The 16346-nt window shown below is 40.8% G+C and overlaps 1 protein-coding gene across 3 annotated transcripts in view; it reads right to left on the reverse strand.

Moving 5' to 3' along the window:
• LOC110966339 (RAC-beta serine/threonine-protein kinase-like) overlaps positions 1–16346 on the reverse strand; it is a 74052-nt gene that overhangs the window by 15055 nt on the left and 42651 nt on the right. For all 3 annotated transcript variants that reach the window (XM_051937673.1, XM_051937671.1, XM_051937672.1), the window contains one exon: positions 10521–10649. In XM_051937673.1, the coding sequence (XP_051793633.1) occupies positions 10521–10649 (129 nt within the window). The remainder of the gene's footprint in view (positions 1–10520; positions 10650–16346) is intronic.

Below are 16346 nucleotides of genomic sequence, written 5' to 3' on the forward strand. Positions count from 1 at the left end.
ACGTTTTAAATATATAAGATTAATATGATCAACTGAGAAAATGATAAAATCTGTACACAATAAATACTGCTTTTAAAAATTGTGACTGATACATTAAATTGATGAGTAGAATGCCCATTTTCTTGTAGATTAAATCAAATAATATAGCATCCATTCAGCAAAATGTCATCAAAACCCATCTTGAAAGTAACCCCTGAGAGAACCAAAAGGTGTTTGCTTTGTGCCCAGAATATAACAGAAAGTGATCAACAAAAAGTTGGACCTGCAGGCTTCCCTCAAATCTTAATTCGAGGGAAGCCTGCAGATTTAAAAGATTTAAAAATTACCAGCCTGAGTGCACAATATACTGGCACATATTGTAAACTCCTGTTTGCAGATGTACAGTGCATCCGGAAAGTATTCACAGCGCGTTACCTTTTCCACATTTTGTTATGTTACAGTCTTATACCAAATCGGATTCAATTCATTTTTTCCCTTAAAATTCTACACACAACACCCCATAATGACAACATGAAAAAAGTTTTTTTGAGATTCTTGAAAATTTATTAAAAATAAAAAACTAAGAGACCACATGTACATAAGTATTCACAGCCTTTGCTTAATACTTTGTTGATGCACCTTTGGCAGCAATTACAGCCTCAAATCTTTTTGAATATGATGCCACAAGCTTGGCACACCTATCTTTGGGCAGTTTTGCCCATTCCTCTTTGCAACACCTCTCAAGCTCCATCAAGTTGGATGGGGAGCGCCGGTGCACAGCCATTTTCAGATCTCTCCAGAGATGCTCAATTGGATTCAAGTCCGGGCTCTGGCTGGGCCACTCAAGGACATTCACAGAGTTGTCCTGAAGCCACTTCTTTGCTATCTTGGCTGTGTGCTTAGGGTCGTTGTCCTGCTGAAAGATGAACCGCCGCCCCAGTTTGAGGTCAAGAGCGCTCTGGAGCAGGTTTTCATCCAGGATGTCTCTGTACATTGCTGCATTCATCTTCCCCTCTATCTTGACTAGTTTCCCAGTTCCTGCTGCTGAAAAACATCCCCACAGCATGATGCTACCGCCACCATGCTTCACTGTAGGGATGGTATTGGCCTGGTGATGAGCAGTGCCTGGTTTCCTCCAAACAAAACGCCTAGCATTCACACCAAAGAGTTCAATCTTTGTCTCATCAGACCAGAGAATTTTTTTGCTGATGGTCTGAGAGTCCTTCAGGTGCCTTTTGGCAAACTCCAGGCGGGCTGCCATGTGCCTTTTACGAAGAAGTGGCTTCCGTCTGGCCACTCTACCAAACAGGCCTGATTTGTGGATTGCTGCAGAGATGGTTGTCCTTCTGGAAGGTTCTCCTCTCTCCACAGAGGAACGCTGGAGCTCTGACAAAGTGACCATGGGGTTCTTAGTCACCTCTCTGACTAAGGCCCTTCTCCCCCGATTGCTCAGTTTAGATGGCCGGCCGGCTCTAGGAAGAGTCCTGGTGGTTCCAAATGTCTTCCATTTACGGATGATGGAGGCCACCGTGCTCATTGGGACCTTCAAAGCAGCAGAAATTTTTCTGTACCCTTCCCCAGACTTGTGCCTCGTCACAATCCTGTTTCGGAGGTCTACAGACAATTCCTTTGACTTCATGCTTGGTTTATGCTCTGACATGCACTGCCAACTGTGGAACCTTATATAGACAGGTGTGTGCCTTTCCAAATCATGTCCAATCAACTGAATTTGCCACAGGTGGACTCCAATTAAGCAGTAGAAGCGTCTCAAGGATGATCAGTGGAAACAGGATGCACATGAGCTCAATTTAGAGCTTCATGGCAAAGGCTGTGAATACTTATGTACATGTAATTTCTTTGTTTTTTATTTTTAATAAATTTGCAAGACTCTCAAAAAAACTTTTTTCATTTTGTCATTATGGGGTGTTATGTGTAGAATTTTAAGGGAAAAAAATAATTGAATCCGATTTGGAATAAGGCTGTAACATAACAAAATGTGGAAAAAGTGAAACGCTGTGAATACTTTCTGGATGCACTGTATGTGCATCTAAACTAAAAAAAACATCATTGTTACATTCACATAAACATTCAACTTTGCATTCGTATTAACCATGTATGTTGTTACATAATGCAATATTTGCATAATTTATGTTAAATTTCTAATTTATCTCTTCATCAGCATGTAAAGTGGAAGACAGTTGATCGAAGACTCAGACTGGGCTCTCTCTATGGGAAAAATTACATAAGAATCAGTTAAGACATATTGACGAAGAAATCAAAATCTGAGACGAATATCCCTGCCTAGAAGTGTTGTGTAACTCTACTGAACATGATCCAATCTGCCTGAAACTTTACATGTATGATCAGAGTCCCACCCTTACGACATCCATGTGGTTATGTACATTCACAGTCATAGCCCCACTTTGTGGTATCAGGAAATACAATCTTTTTTTTTTTTTTACACTTTCATGTACTATTGTTAGCAGGTTGATCAGATTCACCCCAAATTTGGTGACATACAGTGCATCCAGAAAGTATTCACAGCGTTTCACTTTTTCCACATTTTGTTATGTTACAGCCTTATTCCAAATCGGATTCAATTATTTTTTTCCCTTAAAATTCTACACATAACACCCCATAATGACAAAATGAAAAAAGTTTTTTTGAGAGTCTTGCAAATTTATTAAAAATAAAAAACAAAGAAATTACATGTACATAAGTATTCACAGCCTTTGCCATGAAGCTCTAAATTGAGCTCATGTGCATCCTGTTTCCACTGATCATCCTTGAGACGCTTCTACTGCTTAATTGGAGTCCACCTGTGGCAAATTCAGTTGATTGGACATGATTTGGAAAGGCACACACCTGTCTATATAAGGTTCCACAGTTGGCAGTGCATGTCAGAGCATAAACCAAGCATGAAGTCAAAGGAATTGTCTGTAGACCTCCGAAACAGGATTGTGACGAGGCACAAGTCTGGGGAAGGGTACAGAAAAATTTCTGCTGCTTTGAAGGTCCCAATGAGCACGGTGGCCTCCATCATCCGTAAATGGAAGACATTTGGAACCACCAGGACTCTTCCTAGAGCCGGCCGGCCATCTAAACTGAGCAATCGGGGGAGAAGGGCCTTAGTCAGAGAGGTGACTAAGAACCCCATGGTCACTTTGTCAGAGCTCCAGCGTTCCTCTGTGGAGAGAGGAGAACCTTCCAGAAGGACAACCATCTCTGCAGCAATCCACAAATCAGGCCTGTTTGGTAGAGTGGCCAGACGGAAGCCACTTCTTCGTAAAAGGCACATGGCAGCCCGCCTGGAGTTTGCCAAAAGGCACCTGAAGGACTCTCAGACCATCAGCAAAAAAATTCTCTGGTCTGATGAGACAAAGATTGAACTCTTTGGTGTGAATGCTAGGCGTTTTGTTTGGAGGAAACCAGGCACTGCTCATCACCAGGCCAATACCATCCCTACAGTGAAGCATGGTGGCGGTAGCATCATGCTGTGGGGATGTTTTTCAGCAGCAGGAACTGGGAAACTAGTCAAGATAGAGGGGAAGATGAATGCAGCAATGTACAGAGACATCCTGGATGAAAACCTGCTCCAGAGCGCTCTTGACCTCAAACTGGGGCGGCGGTTCATCTTTCAGCAGGACAACGACCCTAAGCACACAGCCAAGATAGCAAAGAAGTGGCTTCAGGACAACTCTGTGAATGTCCTTGAGTGGCCCAGCCAGAGCCCGGACTTGAATCCAATTGAGCATCTCTGGAGAGATCTGAAAATGGCTGTGGACCGGCGCTCCCCATCCAACTTGATGGAGCTTGAGAGGTGTTGCAAAGAGGAATGGGCAAAACTGCCCAAAGATAGGTGTGCCAAGCTTGTGGCATCATATTCAAAAAGATTTGAGGCTGTAATTGCTGCCAAAGGTGCATCAACAAAGTATTAAGCAAAGGCTGTGAATACTTATGTACATGTGGTCTCTTAGTTTTTTATTTTTAATAAATTTTCAAGAATCTCAAAAAAACTTTTTTCATGTTGTCATTATGGGGTGTTGTGTGTAGAATTTTAAGAGAAAAAATGAATTGAATCCGATTTGGTATAAGACTGTAACATAACAAAATGTGGAAAAGGTAACGCGCTGTGAATACTTTCCGGATGCACTGTAAGCCTGAACACGTGGATGATGTTTCCCAGAGAAAATGGTGACTCGTCATCAAAGGGCGTGGCCATGGCGGCGCGGCAAAATTCGATTTTTCGCCAGGAAATTTAATTCTTTATATCTCAGCTGGATAAGGTCCAAACTGGACCAAAATTCATGTGATGGACATCAGTCCAGGTCTGAACAGATCCACAATCATAAATCTCAAAATGCTCATAGCACCACCTGTTGGCAATAACAAGTATTTCTCTTTACATTTGCACGTACCATTGCCCGATACTTTGTCAAACCATTCTTGAAATTGGACAGCTTAGTGTTCATGCCTTGATGATGCCACAGTGGGAAGATTTTCACGATTCATAAAACGCAGTTACCATAACAAACAAAGTACTTTCTGACAGGTTAAAAATGCTCAATTGCTCACCAAAATTAACACGCACATCAGGACTGGCAAAACATTTCAGGTTTAAGGGGAATTTCACCTGACTGTGGCAAAATGGCTCCATAGCGCCACCTGGAAAATTTCAAACATTTACTCCGACCAGTACGTGTAACCTACAGCTATGAAATTTGGTAGGCATACAGTCGTGGTCAAAAGTTTATATACACTTGTAAAGAACATAATGTCATGGCTCTCTTGAGTTTCCAGTTCAACTCTGATTTTGCTCTGATAGAGTGATTGGAACAGATACTTCTTTGTCACAAAAAACATTCATGAAGTTTGGTTCTTTTATAAAAGAACCAAACTTCATGTTAACCCACAATAAAGTCATAAATGACTTTATTATGGGTTAACAGAAAAAGTGACCAAATCTGCTGGGTCAAAAATATACATACAGCAACATGAATTAGCAATTTTGGTGACTTAGAAAGTTGTGTCAATGAAATGAGCTTCATAGCATAGCCTCTTAACTTCTTGTGAATGATTGAGTGACTACAGCTGGTTACTTCTCTGAGGCCATTTAAATAGGGCTCAGTGGATACAAATGCCCACAAACGCTACAATGGGAAAGTCAAAGGAGCTCAGCACGGATCTGAAAAAGCGAATCATTGACTTGAACAAGTCAGGAAAGTCACTTGGAGCCATTTCAAAGCAGCTGCAGGTCCCAAGAGCAACACTGCAAACAATTGTTTGTTAGTATAAAGTGCATGGCACTGTTTTGTCACTGCCATGATCAGGAAGAAAATGCAAGCTATCACCTGCTGCTGAGAGAAAATTGGTCAGGAGGGTTAAGAGTCAACCGAGAACCACCAAAAAGCAGATCTGCCAAGAATAAGAAGCTGCTGGAACACAGGTGTCAGTGTCCATGGTCAAGCGTGTTTTGCATTGCCATGGACTGAGAGGCTGCTGTGCAAGAAGGAAGTCCTTGCTCCAAAAGCGACACCTTAAGGCTCAACTGAAGTTTGCTGCTGATCACATGGACAAAGATAAGACCTTCTGGAGGAAAGTTCTGTGGTCAGACAAAACAAAAATCGAGCTGTTTGGCCACAATGCCGAGCAATATGTTTGGAGGAGAAAAGGTGAGGCCTTTGACCCCAAGAACACCATGCCTACCGTCAAGCACGGTGGTAGTGTTATGCTGTGGAGTTGTTTTGCTGCCCATCGAACTGGTGTTTTACAGAGAGTAAATGGGATAATGAAGAAGGAGGATTACCTTCAAATTCTTCAAGATAACCTAAAATGATCAGCCCGAAGGTTGTGTCTTGGCCACAGTTAGGTGTTCCAAAAGGACAATGACCCCAAACACACATCAAAAGTGGTAATGGAATGGCTAAATCAGGCTAGAATTAAGGTTTTAGAATGGCCTTACCAAAGTCCTGACTTACACCCCATTGAAAACGTGGACAATGAAAAAACAAGTCCATGTCAGAAAGCCAACAAATTTAACTGAACTGCACCGATTCTGTCAAGAGCAGCGGTCAAAGATTCAACCAGAAGCTTGCCAGAAGCTTGTGGATGGCTACCAAAAGCGTCTAATTAAACCAAATATTAGCATTGCTGTATGTATATTTTTGACCCAGCAGATTTGGTCACTTTTTCTGTTAACCCATAATACGGTCATAAAAGAACCAAACTTCATGAATGTTTTTTGTGACAAAGAAGTATCTGTTCCAATCACTCTATCAGAGAAAAATCAGAGTTGCAGAAATAACTGGAAACTCAAGAGAGTCATGACATTATGTTCTTTACAAGTGTATGTAAACTTTTGACCACGACTGTATGTAACTGGTGAAGATACACAAAATTGTAATTTACATTCATGCTCAAAATCCAACAGGAAGTTGGCCATTTTGAATTTCATGTCATATTTTGGGACGATTTTGGGTCATTTTTGATCATATTTAAAAGCTTTGTACTCAACCTGTGTAACTCTGAGAAAGCTGAAATTAGGCCAGGATGTACAGCAGGCATGGATGATTAAAAGTTATCAAAATGGTCTGCAAAAGTCTGAGGGCGTGGAAATGGCGACTCCTAGATTTTGACAATTCGCCATAAACCAGGAAATGCTGTGTAACTGACCTGAACATGCTCAAATCTCTCCCAAACTTTACATGTATGATCAGAGTCCAGGCCTGATGACATTCACACGCTGATATACAGTCACAGTCATAGCGCCACCTGGTGGATGGAAGGAAATGCTCTGTAACTAGCCTGTACATGCTCTGATCTGCCTTAAATTTCACGTGTGATCACAGTCCAGCCCTGCAACAGACTGGCGACCTGTCCAGGGTGTTCCCTGCCTTCACCCGAGTCAGCTGAGAAAGGCTCCAGCACCTCCTGCGACTCTAGTGAGTATAAAGCGGTGTATAGAGAATGAATGGATGGATGGATGGATGGATGGATGGATGGATGGATGGATGGATGGATGGATCACAGTCCAGCCCTCATCACATCCATAGGCGGAAATACACTCTCGGTCGCATCGCCACCTGGTGGACATGCGTGGATTCGCCAATCAGCAAGGACGCGAGGACCCGTCCATCGCTACTTGCAGCTTTAATTATAATTTCAGTTGTCCGCGTTTGTGTTCACAGGCCGATACACAGACGCATCCGCAGTTCTGTTCATTATACAATTGGGTTGCGTGGGTCAGCTATGTGCTGGTTGCATTTCTCCTTACACAGAAAAACACAATGGGAAACAGCTGCTGGTTACGGATTACTGTTGCACTGTGTCAGTGATTATTTTTGAAGTATGCTGTGTAGAGTGTGTGAGTATAGCACAAGATTTTTCGTTTGAATTCTGGCAACTACTTCAATTACAACTTTGTTAATGTTGGGGTGGATAGCTAAGATTCTCCCCATACCAAACATACATTTTTAAACACCACTTGATTTCCTGGCACATGTGCAAGTAGCAAACTTTTAGTGCAGACAGTCGACACACCCACAAATTGTGGGCTGCACACAGACAGCTCACACATATGCTTGCAGACTTGGGTGGAGGACAAAATTTGTCACCTGTACGCTAGGGATGGGACGGTTTATGAAACCGAACTGAACCATTCGGGACGGCTGTCTCGGTTCGGTGCGCATGCGTACCATTCGGTTCATACTCGTGCTCAACTTTGGGTGTGTCCCGGGAAATCAATTGAAGAGAAGGTGCGAACATGGCGAGTGGAGAAGACTTGGAGCAGAAGGATGCGTCAGCAGCGTTATATAGGTCTGGTGTGTGGGACCATTTTGCATTTAGGGTGACCCACAAAAGCGTTAGGGAAGTTGTGGATAAAAGCGCGACAGTGTGCAAGCACTGTGCAACGCATGTCACTTACGCTAGCGGAAACACATCTAACATGTCGGCTCATCTGCGGAGACATCACCCCACAGTGACATGCAGCGCAAGCAGGAGGGGTGGAGAGCTAGGCAAGGAGCCGGCCAGGACTGCACAAATTCTCCTCCCCACGGCTTTTAAACAAATGTACAAAGACCAGTCAGACAAGGCGAAAGGGATAACGAAAGCACTGGGGTGTTATATCGCTAAAGACATGCAACCTTTTGCCGTAGTTGAGGGTGCAGGATTTCAGTGCATGATAAAGGCACTCAAGCCGCGATATAAAATCCCCTCCCGCAAACACTTCAGCTGCACGGTAATTCCCGCACTTTATGAAGAGACCCGACGGAGACTTGTGAACGCGTTGTCTGACACAGCTTATGTTGCTCTTACTACAGATGGATGGACATCCAGGGCAACTGAAATTTTCCCTACTGTGACTGTCCATTACATTACCTCAGAGTGGGAGATGAAAAGTTCTGTTTTACAGACACGCCCCCTTTATGAGAGCCACACCAGCGAGCATCTCTCTGAAGCACTGACAGAAGCAGTGACCGAATGGAAGTTGCAGAGGGACAGCAGCACAATCCCTGTTACTACAGACAATGCAAAGAATATGGTGAATGCAGTAAATGCAACAGCTGGACTGGGTCCACAAACTGGCTGCTTTGCACATACAGTTAATCTGGCAGCTAAGAATGCAGTTTCAATAAGTCTGGTATCGCGACTGCTGGGGAAGATTAGGAAGGTGGTGACATTCTTACATCGCAGCACAACAGCCAGCCATGTCCTAAAAACCAAACAGAGGATGCTGGAATTGCCAGTTCATAAACTAATACACGATGTCTCCACCCGCTGGAACACAACATATGACATGCTGGAGCGTTATTTGGAATAGCAGGCTGCAATCTACTCTGCTCTGATGGAGAAGGATGTTAAGAAACATCTCAAGGACATCTCTGTTTTGAATGATGGTGAGGCAAAACTGGCAGAGGATCTGATTAAGATTCTTAAACCCCTGAAGAATGTGACAACCCTCATGAGCACAGAAACATCTCCCTCAGTGTCGATGATCATCCCTCTGCAGAAGATGATATCAAAATCCATGACAACAAGTGAAGAGGACAGCTCCACCATCAAAGATGCTAAGGCAGCCGTCACCAAAGACCTGGAAGTCAGATATGGGAACCCTGAGCTTCAGGACTATCTGCACAGAACAACAGCCCTGGATCCAAGATTTAAGTCCCTGCCCTACTTCGAAGAAGCCTCTGTTGAGAGAATCTGCAGTGATGTTATCAGGGAAATCATGGAAATTAAAGAGCAGGTATTACTGTTTCTTATTTTTGCAATTGTTATTAAATGTAATCTATTTTATCATCTTTACTATTACTTACTGTTTACTACTACTACTACTAATAATAATAATACTATGCTATTTGTCATTTTATCATGCAGGGTCAACCCAGAGAAGTCCAGGTGGATAGTTCATCCTCAGCTGGAGAGCCAGGGACGTCAGGGATGCCATCTCCTCCCAAGAAAAAATCTGCCATGGCAGAATTTTTGGGGGAATTTTTTCCAACAGAGAAGGAAACCACCAAAACTCTGTCCCAGACCACTGAGGAGGAACTCATGTCATACAGGGTCACAGGCTGCATCCCTGTGGATGCAGATCCACTTGCATGGTGGAAGGACAATGAACATAAATATCCTCACATTGCTAAATTGGCACAACGTTACCTCACAGTTCAAGGTACATCAGTATCAAGTGAGAGTTTTCTCTACTGCAGGGGACATTGTCACTGCAAGTAGATCCCGTCTCTTGGCCGAGAATGTGGACAAACTTATCTTCTTGCAGAAGAACTTGATTATAGAATGAGCAGAGCTGTGTGAGGGAGTGCAGTAGAGTGCATTATCTGTTAAGTTTGGTTTACGCTGCATTTTATATTATTGACTTCTTCATTTGAATTATTGATTTTTATTTTGTTACCTTAGATAACACAGTGACACTAAGTTTGATAAACATTCCAGCCTCATTTGTTTGATTGTATTTCAAATACTGCACTTTAATTTCAAGTGGTTAGTGTTTGAAGAAAATGTTATCTTTGTGGTGATTTCAAAGGAACCTAAGTCTGATAGGGCTTTATGCTTTACTTTACGTTAACGGTATAATCTGAGTTGTAAAAACAGCAATGTAAAATTCTTTCATATTATGCACAAATTCAACCATCTGAGTTATAAGATTATTTTTTGTTTTTAGATATATTGTTTTCCAAATAAATGAAAAGCGTGTTGGAACTACCAATGTCTCAGCTTTCAGTGCCAGAATCTCACTTCCCTTTAACCTAAGACTGTCACAATAATGTATCAAATGTCAGGCTGCCTCATTCTTTCAGTTTTAACATTACTATACAAGACATAATTGACTTTTGAAACAATTAATGTGTACCGAACCGAACCGAAAACCGTGACCACAAAACCGTGATACGAACCGAACCGTGGATTTTGTGAACCGTCCCACCCCTACTCTACGCAAATGCTGAAAGCATGAACTGACCTTAAGTAGTAGTGGAGACATTATGCATGTAGAACAATGTGACTGGTTTTAATCTGTGCCTTACCTCAGGTGCCAGATATTCAGGAGTTCCACAGAATGTTTTCATGGTTGCGTCTGGAGTAATGCCTTCTTTACAAAGGCCAAAATCAGTGATTTTGATGTGTCCATCTTTGTCCAGCATCAGATTCTCTAGCTGAGACAGAGGAAAAAAATATACACATCAGACCTCAGTCAATTGACAGACTATATCCATATAATTACAACATGATTAGGTTAAAGATAGTAGAAAGAAGTAGAAAATTTTCTGAAGAAATGCTAAGTGTGCCAAGTATGTCGCAAACCCAGGTCAGCTCCTTTTAACATGTCAGAGCTTTTACTTGGTAACGCAAAGTAGTGCATTTCAAAAAACCCTGTTGACTCCTTGTCAACACAAGTGTTTTTTGTGAAACATGAAATTCAGACTTTTTTTTTTTTTTTTTTTTAAAGATAGTCGCAGTGAAGAGTGACAGGAAATGGGGAGAAGAGTTGGGGGAAGACATGCAGCAAAGGGCCGCGGGCAGGAATCGAACCCAGGCCGCTGCGTCGGGGACCAGCCCCTGTACATGGGCCGCCTGCTTAACCTGATGAGCTATACGGGCGCCGAAATTCAGACTTTTTAAAAGTAATAATTATAGTAGTAATTATTTAAATCTGGGTTACAACAGGTCTGCTCACTTCTGGTTATGGAATTATTTTGAAAGTGAACCAAACATCCAGATGATCTGTCACTTTTAAAAACTCACTTTTATAGAATTGCTTTTATGTGATGCCGTCTTTTATCTTCTCTTTTATGTGTTTTGGTCTGTTTGGCCTTTAATTCGTGTTTTAGTCTTCTATTTATGAATTACCCTTTTTCAGCTTTTATTTGTGTTTCAGTCTTTTAGTTGTGTTTTACAGGCATGTCATTGGGAAATTACCAAATAAGTGAATCCTTGGAAGCGAGGGAGTGGAGCGACCGAGCTGGGGGGAGGGTTTGGGAGGGGAAACCTTTGAAATTTAAAGGCTGAAATGGTACATTCTGGTGAACTCTGACACCTAGAATTCTTTAAACATGAAGGCTTAAAAAAATGTCTGTATGGGACCTTCTAGGCACACCCCAAAAACAGCACAAAGTCATGTTATGTGATGAAACCAAATATTTATACTGGATTCAAATTTGAATGAGCCACATGAAGTCATCACTATGTGTGCTTTCCGATCGACCATGGGAGTGAGCCTCTTCTGTTGAGGAACTTATGGAGCAGTGCCACTGGGTTGTTGCAAGCATAGACATAATAAAGAGTAGACGCTGCATTGACCGCTACTGTCCACTGGGGCTGACGAGCGGTGGGGTCGCCATCTTGGTCCGGTCACCTGCTCCACTCAGCGCTGTTTGACAGCGCATTTAATCCATCTGACTCTGAATATTAAACTGATTTTCACGCGTTTTTATTTTTTTGCTGCAAACATCATACATGTAGCTATGATACAGGACAAATGGTTCGGCGTATTTTAATATTCATAGCGGGATTAATAGATAATAATAATAATAGGTAATAGAATATTCTGATATTAAGCTCGACTGTAGACAGGTATTTTGCAAACACTGTAAACACACACACTAATATATGTTAGAGAAGCAGATGGCAGTAAAGTCAATTATTTTAATAATTTGAAGAGACAATATATGATTACGCTATATATACATATATAAACAAAATACTGACTAATGAACACATTTTTATATAAAACAATATATATATATATATATATATATATATATATATATATAATCATTTTCTGATATATCTTTTTTAATATATATGTATGAATTATATTGATAGTCTATATATGATTTATATAATAATTTTCTCTGATATATTGATTATATTAATACTCCACATATGATTTATATATATATTATGTTTTCTGATATATAACTTCTATCTATTGTTTTATATAGAAATATGCGTTCATTAGTCAGTATTTTGTTTATATATGTATATATAGTGTAATCATATATTGTCTCTTGAAATTATTAAAATAGGCTAATTGACTTTACTGCCATTATCTGCTTCTCTAACATATATTAGTGTGTGTGTGTTTACAGTGTTTGCAAAATACCTGTCTACAGTCAAGCTTAATATCAGAATATTCTATTACTGTTAATCCCGCTATGAATATTAAAATACGCCGAACCATTTGTCCTGTATCATAGCTACATGTATGACATTTGCAGCAAAAAATAAAAATAAAAACTCGTGAAAATCAGCTTAATATTCAGAGTTAAGATGGATTAAATGCGCTGTCAAACAGCGCTGAGTGGAGTGGGTGACCGAACCAAGAGGGCGGCCGTATTTCTCGCTGCGCAGCAGCCCGAGCGGCGTCTACTCTTTATTATGTCTATGGTTGCAAGTACACACTACTGATTCCGTATGTTTGGTCCTGTTGTCGCGTCTCTTCCCTCCGACGGGTGAAAAAATTGCTGGGCATTTGATGGTTAGAGCGCTTTTCGTACAATTTCCTGTCATGATTTTTCGTTTTCATGTGGTCTATCAGCGCTTGGCATCCTCTGTCGCTGTATTTTGTCTCATCGTCGCACACCATGCACCTCGCTTTCCCAGCTACATCTAACTTTCGATAATGCTCTCCAGTCGTTGTTTCCAACTCGTGCTTTTGCCAGCGCACTGCTGACAACTACGTGCGATCCAACCCTATACCCCTTACACCCTATATATTTTTTTCTCATCGAATTTGGGCGATTCACGTTGGGTCTCAAAATTGATACCTCGATACGCAAATTTTCGCGGATCCGCGACCAAATAACATGCCTGGTTTTAGTGTTATAGCCTTTTAGTTATTAGTATTACTTGTTTTATTTTAGTTCCTTTGTTTTTATTGAATTCTTCTATGCCCTGCTAGCTGATTAGTGTCTTAGTGTCCGATTTGTTTTTAATTCTGATTGTTCAGGGTTCTCACCAGGATTTTTTTACAGCGTAACGGCAGGTCCTCCCGCACGCGCACGGGCAATAGCCTTCATTAAATCTCGCGAGCGGCCGGCCCAGATGTCAGCCAATGAGCGTCACGCAGATGCTCCAAATGCTCGTGATTTAGGTCACTATTCACCATACATGGCATCATGGAAACAACTGAGACATGCTAATTGTAACCCCGAGATTGGAAGCGACTCTTAATTTTAGACGGGAACGGGTCAATCGATAGGAAAGTACGGCTGAGGTGAGGAGACATAAATTAACCTAGATAGGCACCCAGTCGATACAAACAAACGCACATGGCGTTATCTGTCAAAAAAAAAAATAACAGCATAGCGGCCCTAATCACAGCGTAATCTTATGAACTGACTGCGTAACGGCCCGCTACGACAGCGTAACGGCCCGTTACGCTGAAATGCCCTGGCGAGAATCCTGTTGTTTATCTTTACTTCACCTCACTCTACACTCTTAGTCTTTTAAATCTATTTTATAGCTTATTGTTTTATTGTTCTGTCTCTTTTTATAATCTCTGTTCTATTATTTTTTAGTATGTATTTTTCAGGTTTGTTGTTTTTTAACTTTTACTCTGGTCCTCATGGTCTCTCTTATGTAGCAGGGTTCTTGTATTGTCTGGGTTCCAATGACATGGACTCTCTCAATTTCATTTTGTGTTTTGTGTATGTCTTAAATGTTTTGTCTTTTAAATGATCTTGTTCTTTGGCGTCTCTCTTGTACTGTGATGCCTTTATGTTCCTGTCTGTGTCAAAGAACTTTGTAAACATCAGTTTTTCAATTCAATTAAATTAAATTCAATTCAATTTTATTTATATAGCATCAATTACAGTCAAATCGTCTCAAGACGCTTTACAGAACCCTTGTTTTTTAAAAGGTGCTATACAAATAAAGTTTATTATTATTATTATTATGATTATTATTATTATCTGTCATCAATACTTGCGTGTGAGAAAGAGGCAGAAAGAAGAACCGTTTGGTAAGCTCCTTTGAACAATGGGGAGATTTTGTTTTGACGGTCTAGCACAGGGGAAGGCATGAGGCAGTTTGGTAATTTGAAACGCCAGTATATTTCAGAGTCTCTGATAATCCTTTTATAACATTTAAGAACCTTTATTGAAATAGTGTACTACATCTTACTGTATCTTGTTAACATTTTCTCAGCTAGAAGCTCTTAGAAAAAGTGTGAACTTCTGTCTCTTGACCTTGTGAGACTCCTATTCCTGTTTTAAAGTAAAAAGCAACATCTGCTATAGATCCTTAAACCACTGTTACCTGGGAGAAACTCTTATTTAGAAGCTTAACCCAAACAGATATGGAGGGTCACTAAAAAATATGTACTGTTGATAGAGCACAAAATAATGTTATACATTGCTGATGGAGGTGGAGCCCTTCTTTCTAGGTCCAGTATCAATCAGCCAGTCACTTGTGAGTGATTCCTGCCTTCCCCAAAGAGTTAGGGTGCAGAGAGAGTAACAGACATGCAGACTTAGTAACTAAAAGTAGTAAAAGTGCGGTAGGAAATGATGCATGAACAACAGGTATGACAGAAGCCTTGAGAGGATTGTTAAGTCATCAAAAGTTGATTTAGGAACTTGTTTGATTTAAGAATAAGAAGCAGATTGAGGCTGATGTCAGTGTATCAAGAGCTACCAAGTACAGATGTCTTTAGTAAAGAGGCTACACCAGTCACATTTTGAATATCAAGCTACTACTGAACCAGAGGCAATGTCAGAAGTGTCTCATGTAGGCTGAAGAGAAAAAAACTGGACTGTTGATAAGTGGTTCAAAGTCTTCCATTCAAATGAAAGTAAATTTTACAATAAATTTAGAAATCAAGGTCTTACAGTCTGGAGTAAGAATGGAGAGGCACAGAATCCAGCATTTTTGAAAACAGTGTGAAGTTTCTGCAGTCTGCAATGACTTGGAGTATGATGCCATCTGCTGGGATTGGCCTACTGTGCTTTATTAGGTCCAAAGTCCAAAGAGATTTCAGAGAACTTTATGCTTCCATCAAAACACAAGTTTTGGAAATACAGATTTCCATTTCCAACAGGACTTAGCAACTGCCAACAGAGTCAAAACTATGACCAAACGGTTTGCTGACTGTGATGTTACTGTGCTCAGTTGGCCAGCCACCTCAGTGAACTTGAACCCTGTAAAGAATAAGATGAGGAACATCCAACCCAAAAATATAGACGAGCTAAAGGCCGCTATCAAAACAACCTGGGCTTCAGTAACACCTCAGCAGTGCCACGACTAATCACCTCTATGGCAAAAGGCATTGATGCAGTAACTCATAGTGATGGAGCCCTAACCAAGCACTAAGTGAATAAATGGACATACTTTTAAGAAGTTTGACTTTTCTGTGTAAATCCTTTGTTGGATTGATTTTATGAAATAATTTTAGAATAATTTGAGAAACTGGATTTCTGATTTTCATGAGCTATAAAAATCAGAATGTTAAAAAAAAAGGTATAAATATTTTCTCTTTACATGTATGCAATACAGACTATACGAGCATTTTTGAATTTAATCATGAAAAACTTTTTTTTTTTTTTTTTTAGATTATTGTAATTATTTGAAATGCACCTGTTTGTACTCTGCAAATGAAAAGCAAAGTGACTTGATTGATCTTCACTATCTCAGTATATAAAGTGCACGGTCAAGCTTGTGCACATGTGAGGGGGAAAAAGACAGGAAATACATGGGGCACTGGCCCCTGTGGTCTGTGAATGAAATGTGACCCCACTGCACAATCCAAATCCTTTGCAAAACTCAAATATTCACTGTGGTAGATTGCTACCCCAGAGGTTGTTGAAGTAGATTTTGGAAACGGTAAAGCATAGAGGGAGAGTAGAAAGCTG

This window comes from Acanthochromis polyacanthus, chromosome 17 (genome assembly GCF_021347895.1).
Source record: "Acanthochromis polyacanthus isolate Apoly-LR-REF ecotype Palm Island chromosome 17, KAUST_Apoly_ChrSc, whole genome shotgun sequence".
NCBI classification, from domain to species: domain Eukaryota; kingdom Metazoa; phylum Chordata; class Actinopteri; family Pomacentridae; genus Acanthochromis; species Acanthochromis polyacanthus.